Raw genomic sequence first — 17,667 nt, forward strand, 5'->3', positions numbered from 1 at the left:
AATGAGATAGTGTACCACAGTCACAAGTCACAATTAGTTCCTTTTGTGACAGACTGTTTGGGTAGTACGCAAGAGCAGGTTTTGCAAATTGTGCATTTTAAATTATATATGTTAAGTAACACTGGCCACAACTACTAGCTGCCCAATGAAGTAACTCGTCAAACTGGCCCATTATAGCATAACAACGTGCCCAATTTGACAAAAAAACGCCCCACTTAGCCTGGCAATGGCTAAAAAGGAAGTTCTGTGACTACATACAGTCTGAGGACAGCATCAATGTCTACAGCTTTTTCCTCCAAAAAGTACAATATTGTGGGTTTCATTCCAGATTGTAATCCTGTCAAAGGCGTTGGCTCGTCTGGTGATATTGCGCAGGATAGCGGATGACCCTCGGGTGGCTCCAAGAGGGTGAGATCCGTGGTCGCAATTATGTTTGGGTCCGAATTCATGGAATGCATCGCACCCTTATTTACATATTTGTACTCGTCCACATGCACCATCTCTCAATGCAGACTGGCCTGCATGAAAAAGTATAACCCCACTCCTGTCATCAACCAAGAGCACAAAACACTGTCGATTGTTTGGCCAAGCACTGTGTCCGTTAGCGTTCTTGGCTTTCTAAGTTTTGTGGTGTTTTCCGACTCTCTGGATGTACTGACAGCATAGCTCATCGAAGAAGAAAACTCAGTATTTTACCAAATGGAAGATACTGTTTTAAACTTCAAGGATATAATTGTATCTAGAATAACTCCTACACTTTTTTTTGGTAAATTAAGATTTAAAAAGCAGTGAATTTATTTTGCAAGGACAACCTTTTTGATGTGCCCTGAGCCTTCTTGCATCGAATATCTGATATTCAAGCAGATTTCATGTTTTAGTGAGGTATTTATTAAAGTGCACATTATCTGTGCACAATTGGAATACAGAGTCATAATCTTGGAGGATATTTGCAAGGTGTTTAAAAAAATCAGTAACGTTCACTGTGTAGATGTGACGAATCAACTTCCACAGCACCAGTGTTGCACGGATAAATATCCAGCGGTCAAAGTGGACGGGAGCGGTGCTCCTCTACTTTTTAAAATTAACTTTTAGCATTCTGTATTTTTATTTTAAAAATAAACCATTCTGGAATGTTTTCGTTTTAAAATAGATGTGTAGGAAGAAGTTGAACGTTGCACTTCAGTGCACTGCACTGAAGCATACATGCCAACATCCCGACCCACCTGCGAGGGAGATTTCCTCCTAAAAATCGGGAGACAACATTTTTGCCATAGGAGTGCATTGGGCAAAGATGTATTTTGGGCAGGAGAACCTGAACAATAACAATATTTTTCACAGAAAAATCGGGAGTCTCCCACCTAAATTGGGAGGGTTGGCATGTATGCTGAAGTTTCTCTTAAACAGCAAGCACGTTTGTTTAGGGGTTTGTTTTGTGCGTGCAAGGGTGCGCAGCGATGGGGTTCGAGGGAAGTGGGGACAGAGCAGCAGGGAACATAGTACTTCTTTTTGTATATTTTGACCACTGTGAATATCAGTTTCTAAACTATCAATCAGCCCCACAACTTTAGTACACCAGATTGAAAACGCAAGCAAATTATAAACCTCCTTGTCCACTTTTGGTAATGTGGACAGAACGTCAAGCTTATCTTTGAAAGGTCGTAGATCTTTGGTTAGTTGCAATACAGCAAAAATACAATTATTACCCACTGATAAAAGGGACTGTCCAGTCATATCATATACAAATATCAACTTTATTATTATCACAACACAGTCCTAGCACACTACAAACTACAACCCACCTTGTAAAGAAATGCAGAGGACAGACAGTTTCAAAGAAGGAAAAGGGATGCCCTCTGGATACTGACTGGAGGGTAGTCGGTATAGTAATTAATCGCAATAGTTCTAGGATACTTGGTTTCAACACAAAGGGACCAATGGGTCGTAAAATGTCACTAGGGGCCTTCAGCGAAGGACCAGGGGGACAGAACCACAATGTTCCTTGTGCTGTAGATGTTGTTGATGCTCGGCAGAGCCAAGTCGGTTTCAGGGTGCTTTGCAGTTTCTGCACAGAGTTCAAGCTGGGAGACAGCTGAGGGGGTATCAGGCGGCAGGCAGTTCAGCGAGCGAAGCTGGACGGACGGCTGCAGGCTGGCTTTGGGTCAGGAATCATTGTCTCAGTGATGGTCGGCCGTTCTGAAGCACTGATCGAGGTGTCTCGGACAGTTTTAGCAACTGTGGCGTAACAACAGTCAGCAGTACAGTCAGTTGCAGCTTCAGGGGGCTCAACTGGCTCGAAAAAGTCCTTTAAGGCAGACGTCGGTAAATGCTTGTCAGTGCACTTCTCCTAGCTTCTTCACTGGCTCATGTTGTCCTTTAAGGCGAACGGCCCACAGCTGAGAAGAGTGTTGCAGGCTGCTGCCTTCTCCTTGGTTTTGTTCAGAGACTCTCTAGCACTTTCCACCTAGGAAGCTTGCGGCAGAGCCTTGCAGGACACGCTGTGTGCTGGCTGGGTACCGGTGCTGGAGGGTCCCCTGTATTCAATATCTCCCTCTATTCCCTGGGGGATGTTTAGGGAAGGGATCTTGCTTCCCTCTTTGAAGTCTTGGCCTTCCTTCACTAGCGGAAGATGTAAGGCAGACCGTACCTTCGGCCAGGTTCCAGTGATGAGTTCTTCGTGCTCCTCCTTGCAAAATCTTATGATGATCTGCCAAAGGAGGGCGTGGCCCTCTTTTAAAGCCAAATGGACCACCGAGATTGGTGTAGGCTAAGCCTACCTTAATGAACCAATCAACCAATCCTCTGTCCCCACCAATAATCTCCTGTATGCATGAGGTCATACCTAGAGCGCTTTGTAACAGAAAAGGTAAAGGAGTGAAAACATGTACTACTAAGTCCCACCCATCTTCCTGTCTGTTGTGGATCAAAGGGTCTCTTTGGTTAATGGAACTCTCTATGGTTCCTTATTAAAGTGTCCGGTCTCCCTTGAAGCTGCAGCGAGACCAGAATTTCTGTCTCCGTCAAACCACATATCTTCTGAATGGGTTTTCCCTGCGGGGGTGACTACTGTAAACACGCAGTCCCAGACATGACATTTCACTGTCAATCGATACTGAGGGCAGGAGCTGGCTTCAGGTTGACACAGTGCTTATGAAAGGGTGTTGGGGTTTCCTGTCTCCTTTATTAGCCTCTGCAGCCAGGCCCCTATTTGGGCCTGTTTGAATTAAACTCTGACTATTATGCAAATGCTGCCACATGCTACAGGGCTAAAAAAGACCAGGCAGGATCCATAGAGCCTTTGTTAGTTAATTAGGCTGGCCATGGTAAGGGGAACGTTTGGCCCTCCCCCTTCTGGAGATGCATGGTGTTCTCCACCTGTCAGATCCCAACTAAATATGACAGGGGGGACTGCGCCCATCCAGAGTACACGGGTCCCATGCGTATGTCATTCAGTGAGCATAAGGAAATATGTGTGGGTTAGCCCCACACATTTTCCAGAGGTTGGTTTACCATCATTCAATTTAATTTCAAATTTCAAAAAAAGCCCAGGCTAGCGCACAGCCACCATGCAGATGCTCGAATTCCTCACAGTAGATAAAGTGCCCCATTGCATGTCACAGACTATTCAGCTTCACCATCAGAGGTTTATTAACTGTCCAGTCCACACCAAATCTTCTCCAATGCTCAAGCATGGGCTAGACAGTGGAGTTCAAGCACCTATACACCCCTAGCAGCCATTATATTCCCATGAAAATTCTGGATAGCGAGCAGTATGGACTCATCGGCATTGTCCGCACTAAATTGGATATCTACTAGTTGAAACTCTTAACATTCTGCTTGGTGATCCCTTAGAGGTGGGACAGAAGTCAATCAGCGCCTCAATGCCCTTGGGCTGTTTGCGTGCTATATAAATATAAATAAATAAACATTGAAGTTTTGGTGACGATACGAAACATGTTAGATGACAGATCTGCTTTAGGCGAAGGGATTATGAAGAACCATTTGCTATGAAAGAGCTACATTTGGATATGAGTAATGTAATAGATTTTTGTCGTTTGTCTTTCTTTAACATAGTGGCATCAGCATCTGATTCCTGAGTTTTCATAGGTTATGTGCAGTTTCTCATAATTTGTACTCTTAGCAAAAGCCAGGAAGTATGTTCCCTCTCAATGCAGGAGACTAAGATATGGAAGAAAAACTGGTTACGTGTTGTTACCAAGGTGTGCATTTCGATCAGAAATGCACAGCAGAATAGGTACCTAGCAGTGAGCAGAGCAATCCGTTTGCAGGATGTTTTACAAAAGGAACATTTGAAAGTGGCGAGGAAACAGGATGGTGCCAATTGGTGTTGTGGGGGTGATCAATCGAAAAATGATCTGGGGATGGTACGGGGCACAGACAGTCAATTGGTATGAAGTTATTTACAGACACACACACCGCAAGTCTGTGTTAATGACTCTTAAATTATGGTTAAGATGGAACCCCTACAGGAAGAGCAATTTTTGGGTGGCTTATAAATTTGGGTCCATTTGACGAATCTGCATTAAACCTTCCAAAAATGTAGACACTATTTTGAATCTTTTGGGGGGAATCATTCCTGCAGATGCATAGGTGGTGTTGCAAGTTCTAGGGAAGGCCTTAAACTTATGTTTCTCCATTTATTCTCCATAGACACATTTTTGGTCACATCTGCAGTCTAAACTGGTGGACAAATGCGCAGCAAATCAATGCCTGGACCTCGCAACTGGTCTGACTTTTAATCCTGGTTATGTATTTGTAATTATTTCTTGTATAAGCGTAGCACGCCCATAGGCCTTAGGGCACTGACAAAAAAGATTAAACATACAACACAACATAATAAATCTATAACAAAACAAAAACCACATCAGGCAAAAATTTAAATACGATCAATGCTCAACTGAAGCAAACATATCAATCCAGTGTAATTCTCAAGTATATGATGACATATTGTGCACATTCTTACATCGGCTCAAGAACAGTGGTAGGTTTGGATGACCACATCCTATAACAATGCAATCTGTATTGCTAATAGTACACCAGTTATTAATTTGCACCCTGCGGAGAACTCTCGGTCTGTGTTCTAATACAGCTTTGGCTTACTCTTTGGTGCAGCCAAGCCAGGACTTTATTCCTGAGTGCCTCCTTTGGCTTAGGCCCATTAGGCTTCTCCATATTAGTGATTATGATGTTCTGAGGATCCATAGTAAACCCTCTCAGAGGCGCATCAGTAATCTTCGGCATATGAGATTTTATAATGCAAATGTCCTTAGAAAGTGGAACATGAGATGTAGTATGTGAGGTAACCACAGTTCCAACAGGCTTCAAAGATAATGAGGTGACACCATAAGAAGGATCTACTACCGGTGTTAAGACCAGGCATACTGGGTCAGCCTGATGTTCAACAATTTCAACAGTTTTCTTATTGGAAGTTCTCATACCAAAAGTTTCATTTAGAGTTGTTAGACAATGTTAGTCAACCCTTTCATTATTCTGAACAGTTTGACAGAACTTGTCAGCCCTTTCCGTAGGTATCCGAAGTACCCTCGTGTCCAATGAGTCAACCCAAGAACAAAATTCTGCCACATTTGATTGCGTATAATAAGCTCCTTAATATGCTGACATCTCCCTGAATCGATTAATTCATCATCCATTCCCCTTGTATCCAAAGGGGACTGCACCAAAGGCTCCAATATAACATCCTCCATCCTTTTCGTGGGGTCAAAGAGGACACTAAACTATCAGTATTGCCAACTGTATTGCTCAATGGTATTTCCCCAATAGCATGAGAATGGGCAGCCTGGTTAATCATTGTCTCCTTCGCCAACTCCATACTAACAGAAGCTGTGCCCAAAATTAAACCAGAATCAGCATCATCATCGTATTCATCAAAAGGTTGAGGCCTCATGTCCCGAAGTCGCTGTCTCTTCCGGGCACTATGTGCCAGTACATCAGACACTCTGCTCCTATTCCCAGTAGAGACTCCACAAAAGTTTCTTGAACTTGAACATCTCAAAGAAGCTAATTTCCTATCTCTAATCTGGTGGATTTAAGATGGGAATGTATCTCAGTTACAGGCTTAGAAATCATTTTAATACTGAGAGCTCTAGTAACAGGTGTTTTAATAATCACAGCTCCACTCAGATCAAGTACTCAAGATCCAGATCAAACTCAGATTCAGTGTGACACCCCCACCAGTGCCCTCCAAAAACCCATGCAGAGTAGTAGATGATAGGGCCTAACAACTTAAGCTCCATTGCCCCCTATACGACATAGAATCAGAGGTTATTATCAAAAAGGGAGCAAGGCACAAGGCAGCAGATCTAGAGTAGGGCTAGGCATGTCCTTTTCAACATGCCCCAACTCCAACCCCCAAAGTGCCTTAAATAAAAATTAGGCTAAGCACATCCCAGATGCAAACTCACCAACAGGCAGAAGAAACTCAGTAACTAGAACTAGGATGAGGACCCCGGGAGGGCAGTAAGGTTCCTGGCTACAGCAGCACAAAAAGTGCACCATGACACAAGCCGGGCGGTACGAGAGTTCAAAGGCACACCATGCCGCTTCGGGAACTTTGACCAAAAGCCATTGTCTGCAGCAAGCAGAGGGCAAGAAGCCGCAGACCGCCCAATTACCAGCTACCTACTGAAGCTCAGATCCCGCTCGGACCCTGGACCACCAGCAAGCCGATAACCTGCACCGTGGGCGCGCACGTTAATGAGTGCACGACACTACAGCCACTTTCGCCAGCAGAAAACACATTGGTCCCAGGTTTCTTTTTAATAGTGCCTAAATGTGGACACTCGTCATAGTTGCAGTGCGGTTCACTTTTTCCTCTTTTTTGTTATATATATAATCACAGAAACAAACTCTGTTAAAGGGACGTTATGGATAAGTTGCACTAATAAAACCCTAGAAATTCAGTGAAAAAACATTGTTAAAGGGACGTTATGGTTACAAGTAAAACCGAAAACTCCCAGAAATTCACCAGTTATGGTAAGCTAAGCAACCATAATTCGTGCCACCACCACCGTGCACTGCAAAGACTAACACCCAAGCCGGTAATATCTATGTTTATATACCCGGACCAGTCAGGATACGTTCCGGACAGGAATTTTACATGTAACCTGAGGAGGTTGCACCATATCATTGATTACGCCCATGACAGTATGCATCATTATGCTGTGGCTTTGCTTGACACGGTCAAGGCATTTGACTCGGTTAGAAGCCCACCATTGCTTGCGGCGCTGAAGAAATTTGGCATGGGACCCACATACATTAAATGGGTATGGCTGTTATATAGCAGTCCAGTAGCGAGAGTCAAAACAGGCACCCATATCTCAGATCAATGGCTGCTGGGTAAAGGCACAAGGCAGGGTTTCCCATGGTCCTCTATGTTATTTATATTGGTCTTAGAACCCTTGGCAGTGTATCTCCGGAAGGAATATCAAGATGCAGGCATAGGTACACAAGGCAGTAAGAACTTGATCTACCTATATGCTGATGACATGCTTTTATACTTGCAGCACCCGGAGACTAACGTATAGTATATCTTAGACGTGTTTGATCGCTATGCAGACCTATCTGGTATCACGATTAGCGCACAGCAATCGTGCTTGTTCCCCTTTTAGGGTATAGAGGGAAACCCCTCAACACATTGTCAGTGCTGTCGATTAAGTGGGAGGTGAACACATTTAGATACCTTGGAGTAGATATTTTTCACGACCCCAAGACAGAACATATACAGAACACACTAAAAGCGGTAGATAAAATTGAGAAATCCATGATTTTCTGGCCCAGATTACCGCTCTCCCTGATGGCTAGGGCTGCTCTGTTAAAGGTGGTGGTGCTCCCGAGGCTCCTTCATTTTTTCACTAACGTCCCGTACGACATACCTAAATGCTTTTTTAAGAAACTTGACACTACATGTCAAGCTAGCTTTTTATGGCATAATTCGAGATGCAGAATGGAACAAATGAAATTGCAGAGTCCGTTCGACCAGGGGGGTATAAAAGTGCCCAATTTTGAAGCATATTTTGTGGCGAGCCAACTCCAATTCATCACAAACTGGCTGTCAGACGAACAGACCCAGGACACCTTGTTGCTACAGCAGCATACACCCCATTCCTTTTGAAGGAGGTGATGAGGACATAAGCGCCATACGACCCGAAACCCCCACTGTTGCTGACGCGGGGCAGGACGATATGGTGAAGGGCTTGTCGGTTTCTAGAGAAAGAATCACCCTACTCCCCTCTATCTCATTGGTGACACTGAAGGTGGAGGACCCACACTCCGACTAAATGTGAGGAAGTATTGGGAACCCATGGCGGTAGTGACGGTGGGAGATTTACTACGAGAGGAGAGACCGATGGACTTCAGTGCACTCGCCTCAGAAACAGGCTTACATGAGGACAACACATAAAGTATGATTCACTCCTCACTAAGCAAAAACAGAAATGGCCGGAAACAGACAGGGAACTGCAGCAGGATGAAATAATAGAAACACTTTACGATATTTCAGAAGGAGGACATGCAGTGTCGAGAATAAGTTACTAATGTCACGGCAGGGGGAAATGCTTGCACAGACACGGCGTAGCTGTTGGGCAGACTTGCAGGAACAATTGACAAATGAAGTCTGGGGTAGAGCGATAGCTTACCATAAAAATGTGTCCAGAATACGAAGCTTTAGTTGATTCAGTTGTACGTAACCCATAGGGCGTATCTAACCCCTAAGAAAATCGCCAAATTACCAAGGCAACAGAACAGACCTGCCCAAAATGTGGACTGATTAATGTGGATCTGGTACCAATGTTCAGGCCTGTACGAAGATCTGACAGTACTGGGAAGATATAGCTCAGTCTTTAGCCAGGGCAGGTATAACATTGGACACGCGATCTGCGACAGCCTGTATGTTTGCCATTTTTGCACGACCGAAGCAAGCAAGATATGTTAGTAAGTTGAAAGACCTAGCATACATCCTGGCGAAACGTAGGATAGCGATTGTTGGAAAGCGCAAAAGGGTCCGGAAGTAAATCTGTGGTGGAGTGATCTCCAAAAATGGACGTTGGCAGAAACCTTGGTGTGGAAAGAGGCAGCCCATCGAGGCCAAGGAGAACAAAATGTAGACTTTGACTCTTGGAGGCGTATGTTACAGGAACTGATGGCCTTGGCGCACAGTGACACCCAAAGGGTAATAAATGCCCTGTCACAATTGTCAGATTAGCGACAAATGTAGATTCTCGGTACGGTCAGATGTAATGTGATGGGAGATAACGAATGTGGAATAAGCTGGGGAGTGGGTGGAGGGAGTGTGGGGGGGTAAGGGAATAAACAGACACAATCGGCTGTACATTGTCATGTGAACAAATATGTTAGTCTGTAAGTTACACTGTTGTTAATAAATCAATAAAATTGTTAGAAAAATATATATATAATTGATATCTGCTAATCAGATATTCTTTTATACTGATGGATTATCCTTATTAGTTGAGACGCTAAAATCAGCTTGAGATGTGCATACCACTGGGACACACCTTTGAGAATACAATGGTCTCTTCATGTGATCCAAACAACTTGGCAGAACCATACGGCCAGTTCGACCTTACATTTTATGTGTGCTGTCTAAAGATGCTTCATCCACAGTACATTTTCCTTCCTTATCTTTCTGGGAATCAAGATGGTTTTATAACACAGCCATGCGCCGCTCTGGTATTTGTGTCTTAGTTAGCTGGTGCCTAGTATGACACCCATTCGCTGTTATCATAAGATTTGTCTTATTAGCTGCAGTATAAATCTAGTCCACATTCTATTCCTATCTCCTGCAGCCGGGCGGCCTCCTTAAATAAAAAGGGAAAATACCTTTTAATATGCTGACCAAATTGCAGGCTTCTAGACGTGAGCTAATGCTCACTTCCAAAAAACTCTTTCAACAGATTCTACTCCTAACAGGCCAAATCCAGAAATGGCGAACCTCCTTGGTAACGTGGCCCACTGCCCTAACACTGAAAGCCAAATTCCCTGTACTATGTGTATTCTCACAGGTGCTACGGCCTCTCAATCATATGCTACTAAGAGATCCCTAAATGCAAAATGACATGATATATTCTGTGTTATTTCTCATACTAATAGATGCAGAATAACTCGCTGGGACTGGGTGCATGCTCTCATCAGAACTTGGCCTCAGCCTCTTCATTTCAGCATTGTTGCTAATCTTCCTTTCATTCCATAATGGTTTCAGCATTGTTGCTACTCTTCCTTTCATCCCATAATGCTCTCTAGAGTGTTTTAATGCTAATTAGCACAATGGGTGCGGAAGCCAGCCAATCAGGTGGCTCAGAACGCGGGCTTGAACCGCTGGTGTAAGCCCACATTCTAAGTTGCCTGATGGCCGGCTCCCCCGCCACCATCTTCTCCCCACCCTCTGTCCCCATTTCTTTTTCTTTATTACTGCCCCCCCACCTTAACGAATTTCAGCTTTCGGGGGCCCCTGGGGTTTGGTAACCCAGGGTGCTAATGGCCTTATGAACCTGTTCCATGGGCAACACCGGGGGGTTACGGCCGGGGGCCCTCGTTAATGGCCCTCGCTTAGCTTGTGCGCTTATCTGGGGCCACGGACCAACGTCACACTATAAAATGACATGTGTACTGCATGCAAAACAACCAAGGCGAACAATGAAAATACTGACACTACATAAGCAAATCTCAGTGTTCGTAGAGTTTGCACAATCTGAAACTCTGATCTCTGTATGGATGCTGTACCTGCATCCCAACAGCTGCATCTCATTTTGTAATTAGAAATGGTTGACTCTGCGTGGATCCCCCTTGCATTTTACACCAGTAAAAATCAGATGTAATCCATGGGAATTGGTTGTAATGCCAAATGCTGTGCACATGCAGGGCGGCCAGCATCACCACTTTTTTGTGGTAGAAGTGTAAAAAGACACAGAAACCCTTAAACTGCACACATTCCGATGACATTTTTACACCCGTACAACTAAAGAATCAAAATTCCACACAGAGAAAGGCACATACATGCAAGTGTTAGCTCATGAAGTCTTTTCAGTGGAATTTACATTTATTTTAAAATAAACATGTTAATGTTACTGATCATATAAAATGAACAGGCCTCCCTTAGCAAAGTAAAATCTTTTGGCTTTCATTTGGGCACAGATGAATAAAGACTTCTCCTCTGAGAAGTGAACTGCGTATAGTCTGATGTGATGTTTGGACTACCAAACAATACAGGGGTTTCTCCTTGACCCAGAGAGACTTAAAAAATTGCACTGCATTGAGCCTGACTAGACTGAGGGGAACAGGTGAGGATTGAGGGCTGCACTTCAGGCCTGGAGACACAGGTATTGCAACTGGGCAGTGTAGCCAGTCATCCATAATGAGTGTGTTTTGCTTGGGGTTGGCAAGCATGCAGGCAATATCTAGTGCCTGACCACACAGAGGCACTTCCATTAAGCCTACCTGTCGCTTTCTTGGTTATTGCAAGCCAGTTTGCAGTGGATTATTTTTGTCAGACTGTCAAGTAACAAATTATAAATCTTTGTTTTTGTAGAGCAGGAAACTGAGGCACTGGGAGATTTGGCTAGGACCAGATAGTTCGGTCCCTAGACCTTCTGCAGTGGCATAGCACAAAAGTAGACCCCCAAACCCCTTGCACAATTTGCTAAAGGGACCATGATATTTCTGGCACTCAGAGGCATACACAGTTATTGGGTTATCTGGAGGTGGGCTGGATGGTGAGGTTCCCCATGCACTGCAGGGGTTCCTGCAATGCTACCTGCCATACATCATTACTATGGCTTGGAGAGACAGGTTTGCAATCTTCTATCTGCCCCATCTCATCCAAAATGATGCTACATATTACTGACAAGATACAAAATGTGAGCTTCCAGGATTTTTCAGGGTGGACTCAAGCCTATCCGAGAGGCCTGCTGCAAATGCTGAACCCAGGACCTATGAAAGACTCCTCTAGTGATGTAGATCTGTTTGATCACAAGGAGACCACTAGGAGCACTATGGTATCACTATTAAGGTGAAACCATCATGACACAGTTTCATTTAGAAGTCTGCCTTTAGTTGTAGAGTTTACCCAAGTACCTGTTATGCATTTATCTAACTATATCCCTCACCATTCTGATAATTAAAATAAACATTTGTTGAACCATACGTCAAGGGTACTGGGGAAGACATTGTAAGAGCCAATGCGGGAAAGAGATTTACATTGTGCAAAGTGTATTAGGCACAAGTGCGGTAGAGTTGAAAGGCAATGTAGCCACTAAAACATGTGATTCAATGTAGTTAGATGATTGGAGTGTTATTTTGTATTCACAGATTACAGTAGGTAGTAATATTAGTAGAATGGACAGGGTATTGCACGATTTACCATTTATAGCACTTAGAGGCACAAAGCGGGAAACTGCACACATGGGGAAAAAGGATCCTAGCAAAAGCTTACATGGGGAGACATGGTCATTCTGAACATTATACATGTGAGGGTTTGACAACGGCTTAAAATGTAAAAAGATTATAGCATATGAAGACATTGTGGAGCATGCAAGGGTTTTTCACTCAGTTTAAAAGTCCATCTAAGATGCTGAATTAGTTGTTTTGCAGGCAAGGGGATTTTGGTTGGCCCAGACGGCGGCATGACTGAGGTCGATATAGGGGGGGTGGAAGCGAGACGCATATGGCCAGCTTTGATAATATCGCAGAGGGGAGCAGGATGCAAAGCCATTTTTTCAGAGTCTTTGTCGGATTGAATTGTAGATACAAGAGACAATTTCCTTGGGCGCACGTAGGTTCTTGCATGGAAGAGTGAAGGAAGGGTTAGTTATTAAACCACATGCTGGCCCTTGGTATTTATGGGCTCAAAAGGAGATGAGCAGGTTGTGGGTTAAAGATGATATGGTCTGAGAGGACAGTCGCAAGTAAGGCTACGTCAGGTAATGATGGAAAAATAATACAAAGACTCCAGTGAGTTTACATTTTATTGTTCTAAGGGAATAATAGCCCTGTACAATCATCATTTGAGTTAGGGGGTTTCAGTCTCATGGTATGAATAATAATAAACATAGTTATTTATGAACAGTACAAGTATCATGTGAAAATATGTCATGTCTGGCGATGGAAGATGATCGCATATCAGAAGGGATGCACTTTATGGAAGTATCCAACAGGAATTTTAGACTGGGGGGGGGGGGTATTAGGTTACTTTGTATTACTGTTAGCCAATGAGGGACTAAGAGACGATTTTGTAACAGATTATTTGTAATTATGTAAATTGTTTAAACTGTATATAAGCTGCAATGTTTGTTTTGCACAGGGTACTGCATTCGTTTTTCAGCTCTAAAGAACTGAGTAGACCCTCCTGATCGTAAGCATGCAATACACCTGTTTTCTGACAGAAGTGCATTTGTCTCTTCATGGAAGCCGTACTTTAAAGCCTTCAGGCACGTCCCAGCAAGAGTGACATGTATCATTGCCTTGAGTTACACACACCACATCATTTCCTATTAACCCACATATGTTCATGGTGGTTGTTTTATTTCACATGGCCTATGCTTTCTTAAAGTATATTGTTTGCTTGTTTAAACATTTAGCCTCATTGTTTAGATTACATTATTATTCACCAAGAACACCATATTGTCAATTCAGAGTTAAATCGCTGTTTTTCAAATTCAAAGGAAACAATGCCACTTAGGATGTCTCAAAAGTAAATGTAGACCTCTACTTTTATAGGTCAAGCTATTTGATCTTCAGAGAAATTGAATATATGGGTGTATTATAATTGACTAGTCAATCCATTAAAACTCACATTTGGTTGAATAAGGGCTATAAGAAAAAGAAAAGTGCATTCCCTTGATAAAGCGTCCAGGTGTTGGTGAACCATTGGGGCTGATATTATGAAGGGATTAGATGGTGCTATATTATTGCGTGTCTGCCTTCCCCCTGGAGACAATAGAATGCTAGTAGACGCATGCTTTGGCTGGAAATTTGTGAAATACAATCTGTACACTGTAGCTTCTGTTGGATTGCTCTTATTCTTACCTGAATTTGATTTTGCTTTCATACGTGCAGTGCTGCACGGGTAAGGCAAGTAGGTGACATCTACAGATATTCTTTGTATAGCACAGGGGGTGGGACTTTTATTGTGGGCTTGAAACAATATGGAATTGATTGACATCTAAAGGATCTATCCCCACCAATTACAGCCTTGAGCACAAAACACATTCCTGAAAGGTTTTGCTCTGGCGTTGGACATTTGGTTCAGCAATGTATGTAAGGTTCCTTTGTCATGCCATGTCCCTAAAGGTCTTGATCAGGCATTGTTCTTAATTTTCATTTAATCTGTGCCCTAATTTAGAAGATTGCCTAATTTCATTGTGTTTCCTACATACACAATTGAGGTTACAGCTTTGCCATGGCACTAAACTTGTTTAATGCCATGCAAGGTGTGGCGATTGTGTCAGAAATGTGCCTTTTCCTACCGGTTACAGTATAAAGTCTTACATGCCACCAATAGTGTGACACCCCCATTGACAGGATGCAAGGTCATTATGGTTAATTGATTCTCCCAGAGACCTACAAATCTCAAGCTTGACTTTCTTTAGCTACTGGTGCATCGAGTTCAAAAATAGTTTTCTTAGATCATTTACGTAGATTAAAAAAAAAGATCTTGCACTGACAGAAAAAAAAGTTGCTGTAACTAATCAAAATCAAGTGTTGGCCCATTTACCCAACTTTAGAAAATGATCACATCAGGTCCATACACACCATGCATGGTCCACGTCCCAGTGAAATAAAGTCTGCAGTGGTTAATGATGAACAAAATGTATACTAATAATTATAAAAAAATTTAATTATAATTGTTCTTTTAGAATGCGCTTAATACCATGGGCCAGTTTCTAAGCGCAAGCCCGGGATTGGAACCTGTGCTGCTATGCATTCTTTCTTCCGAGCCTCCTGGTCTAAATCAAATGATTATTTGAAGGACATCTTAGAAGCTGCTATAATGTATGAAGGTAGTGTTTTCGTCAACGCTTTTACAATGTTTCTTTGCTGTTACAGCATAATACACAGTGGGCCGGCTCTGCCTGCACCCTGTGCTACTGTTTGAATGGAAAAGTGAGCTGCATTCCAAAGCCCTGCCCCGACCTTTCCTGTCAAAAAGGAGAAAGTGAGCACTTTTCTGAAGGAGATTGCTGTCCAAAATGCGTTGGTACTGGCGGTAAGTATCAGAATTGTAATTCAAACAAATGGAAACCTGTTTGTCAGTAGTCACAATTCATGGTGTGATGCAATTTGAGCCTTTTTGCCTGATTGCTGTGACCTGACTTTTAAGGTCTGGCAGGTCTTGCTATCTGAAGGCACCCCCTTGCCATATAATGTTTACTGTGTGACAACTTGTGGGGTATGCCTGGAGGTAGGGATCTGATTGTCCCAATGGTATTTGATGTGATAGTGAAAATATCCGGAGCCTGTTTTCCAAAAGGCCCCAAATATCCAGGGAACTTTTCAACTTCTGTCCTGCTAGTATCTGGCTATGTGCATTTATCTAGCTCTATAAACGCGTCCCATGATTTGTATTTGATTTGCACCTCTGGCAACTTGAATGCATCAGAATGGTTTGCTTTTAGAGTGTGAATTGGGATTATCTAAGGCATCTGACCTCCCCAAACTCTTACTGCAGAGATTCTTTGCTAATTTGATTGAATTGCTTTTTATCATTTTAGTTTGGGCTATAAGGTGGCCCTAAAGTATTACAGTACAAATATTGAGAAATAGCATATGAGGAGGGACGCAAAGTTTGTAGGTATTTTTGGGGTATTTACCCACCCATTGACTGCCCATGTCCATGCTAATCCCTCTGGCCAAGTCCACCCATTTCCTGCCCCTTCCCACCCAAAACAACTTTTCCTGAGGTCCTGTTAAAACAAGCATTGGCAAAGCCAACAGCTTTGGCTTATGCATACGTATTAGGCATTTGCCAGGTACTGCTATTGCGTGCCCAGGAACCATTTTGCACCTGTTACCATAAATGGCTGGTTAATACCACTATGCAGTGCCTGGCAGGTGCCTTTCCCATGCCTACACAAAAGCCCAAACTGTTGGCATTGCCATGCTTGTTTTTAGTTCTGCTGAGTGTTCTTGTCAATGGATTGCTCCATCATCTACTAAGGTGCTGTTTTTTAGATGTACTCCTCGGACTATGTCATGCATGTAAACATTATAAGGGGTGTGGGTGACCTGTGCATGTGAGCACGATATAGGGGCACATCCAAAGGACAACATGAGCAATTAGATGTGATCATGAATGCAGAACAGAGCCCATTTTGATATTCCAATATATTTCAATAAAGTCTTGGATGTTGTCATGAAAACGCCAAAGCAATAAAAAAAACACATTGATGGTGAGGGTGGGGGCATTACAAGTGGAGGACAGGAGGTATTGAGCAGGTTATGCATCCAATCCCAGGCGTGGTCTTATGTCAAGGGGAATGAATCAATTATGCTGCAATAATTTGCGAAAAGAAATGCAATGTTTTATACCATCGTTTTCAGAACCATGCCACTGGGACGGGCGTTTGCTGCACGATGGCGAGCAGTGGAAGCAGAGCGCGTGCTCTAGGTGTGTTTGCAGGGATGGCGTGGTGCAGTGCTACACGGCAGAATGCTCGCCCGTGCTGTGTGAGAAGGTAAGAACGCATGCTCTTCTTTGCTCACACCTTTCATCATGTTGGCACTTACAGGGGCAAGCTCGCTGTTCTCTGGGCAGCTCAATAAGATTGTCTCTGATGGGCCATAAATACATTACCCCACAAACTCCCATTTCAAACTTCCAGAAAGCAAAACTATGCCATGAACAGGGAATTAAACAAAACAAAACATCTGCAAATTCCTTACCTCTACGGGTCATTGTCAAAAAATTAATGAATGGGAACTGTATATCTATCCATCCTCACTATATGTACTAAACTCACGAGTACAGTTTGTGAGTACAGTTTGTCGCCATTGTTTATGTTTAATAATAATATAGCTCCCTTATTTCGATCCTTATGCCGGACTCTTCCAGCAAGTTAGTGCTGTCATGCTTAGGCTATTGGGCCTCAGTGCAGTTCGCTGCAATGAGTGCCCCTTGGACTGACTCCGAACGCTAGTGAGTGAAGTTATTTCCATTCAAAACAACATAGTTTCTTTAAATGGGAATGGGATATGTATGCCTGTTTTGAACAGCACAAATGCTATATGTTCCGCTCAGTATTGGACCGAGTAGCAAACTTGCCCCTTTGTTGTTGTGACACAGATACATTGAAGTGGTAGCACCATTGAAATCGCCTCATCAGAAATGTGTGGGTATTTGTGTTCACTTGAAGCTGACCACGTTGAGGTGCATTGGTTGGTAACTTTCATGTGTCAATTTCAGTTGCTCCAGGGATCGTCCAGCTCTTGCAGCCCCTTAGAAGGGACTCGTTTTGCTCACCTTGCAAACATAACACTCCTCAGCAGCTGCCTCAAACAATGCAAAGAAAGGTCCTGGATCATGATGAAATATTTCTCAGCCCCTTGTAAAACGTTTTTGTCCTCCTGTATCTACTCAATCATCTTGAGTGAACCACATTTGATTTCCTGACGTCATAGGCA

The 17,667-nt window shown here is 43.2% G+C and overlaps 1 protein-coding gene across 1 annotated transcript in view; it reads left to right on the forward strand.

Annotated features, from left to right (window-relative positions):
* FRAS1 (Fraser extracellular matrix complex subunit 1) overlaps nucleotides 1-17,667 on the forward strand; it is a 1,618,415-nt gene that overhangs the window by 327,815 nt on the left and 1,272,933 nt on the right. The window contains exons 5-6 of the mRNA XM_069626341.1: nucleotides 15,094-15,253; nucleotides 16,588-16,721. Of these exons, the coding sequence (XP_069482442.1) occupies nucleotides 15,094-15,253; nucleotides 16,588-16,721 (294 nt within the window). The remainder of the gene's footprint in view (nucleotides 1-15,093; nucleotides 15,254-16,587; nucleotides 16,722-17,667) is intronic.

Source organism: Ambystoma mexicanum, chromosome 6p, assembly GCF_040938575.1.
Source record: "Ambystoma mexicanum isolate Mex_15411 chromosome 6p, UKY_AmexF1_1, whole genome shotgun sequence".
NCBI lineage: Eukaryota > Metazoa > Chordata > Amphibia > Caudata > Ambystomatidae > Ambystoma > Ambystoma mexicanum.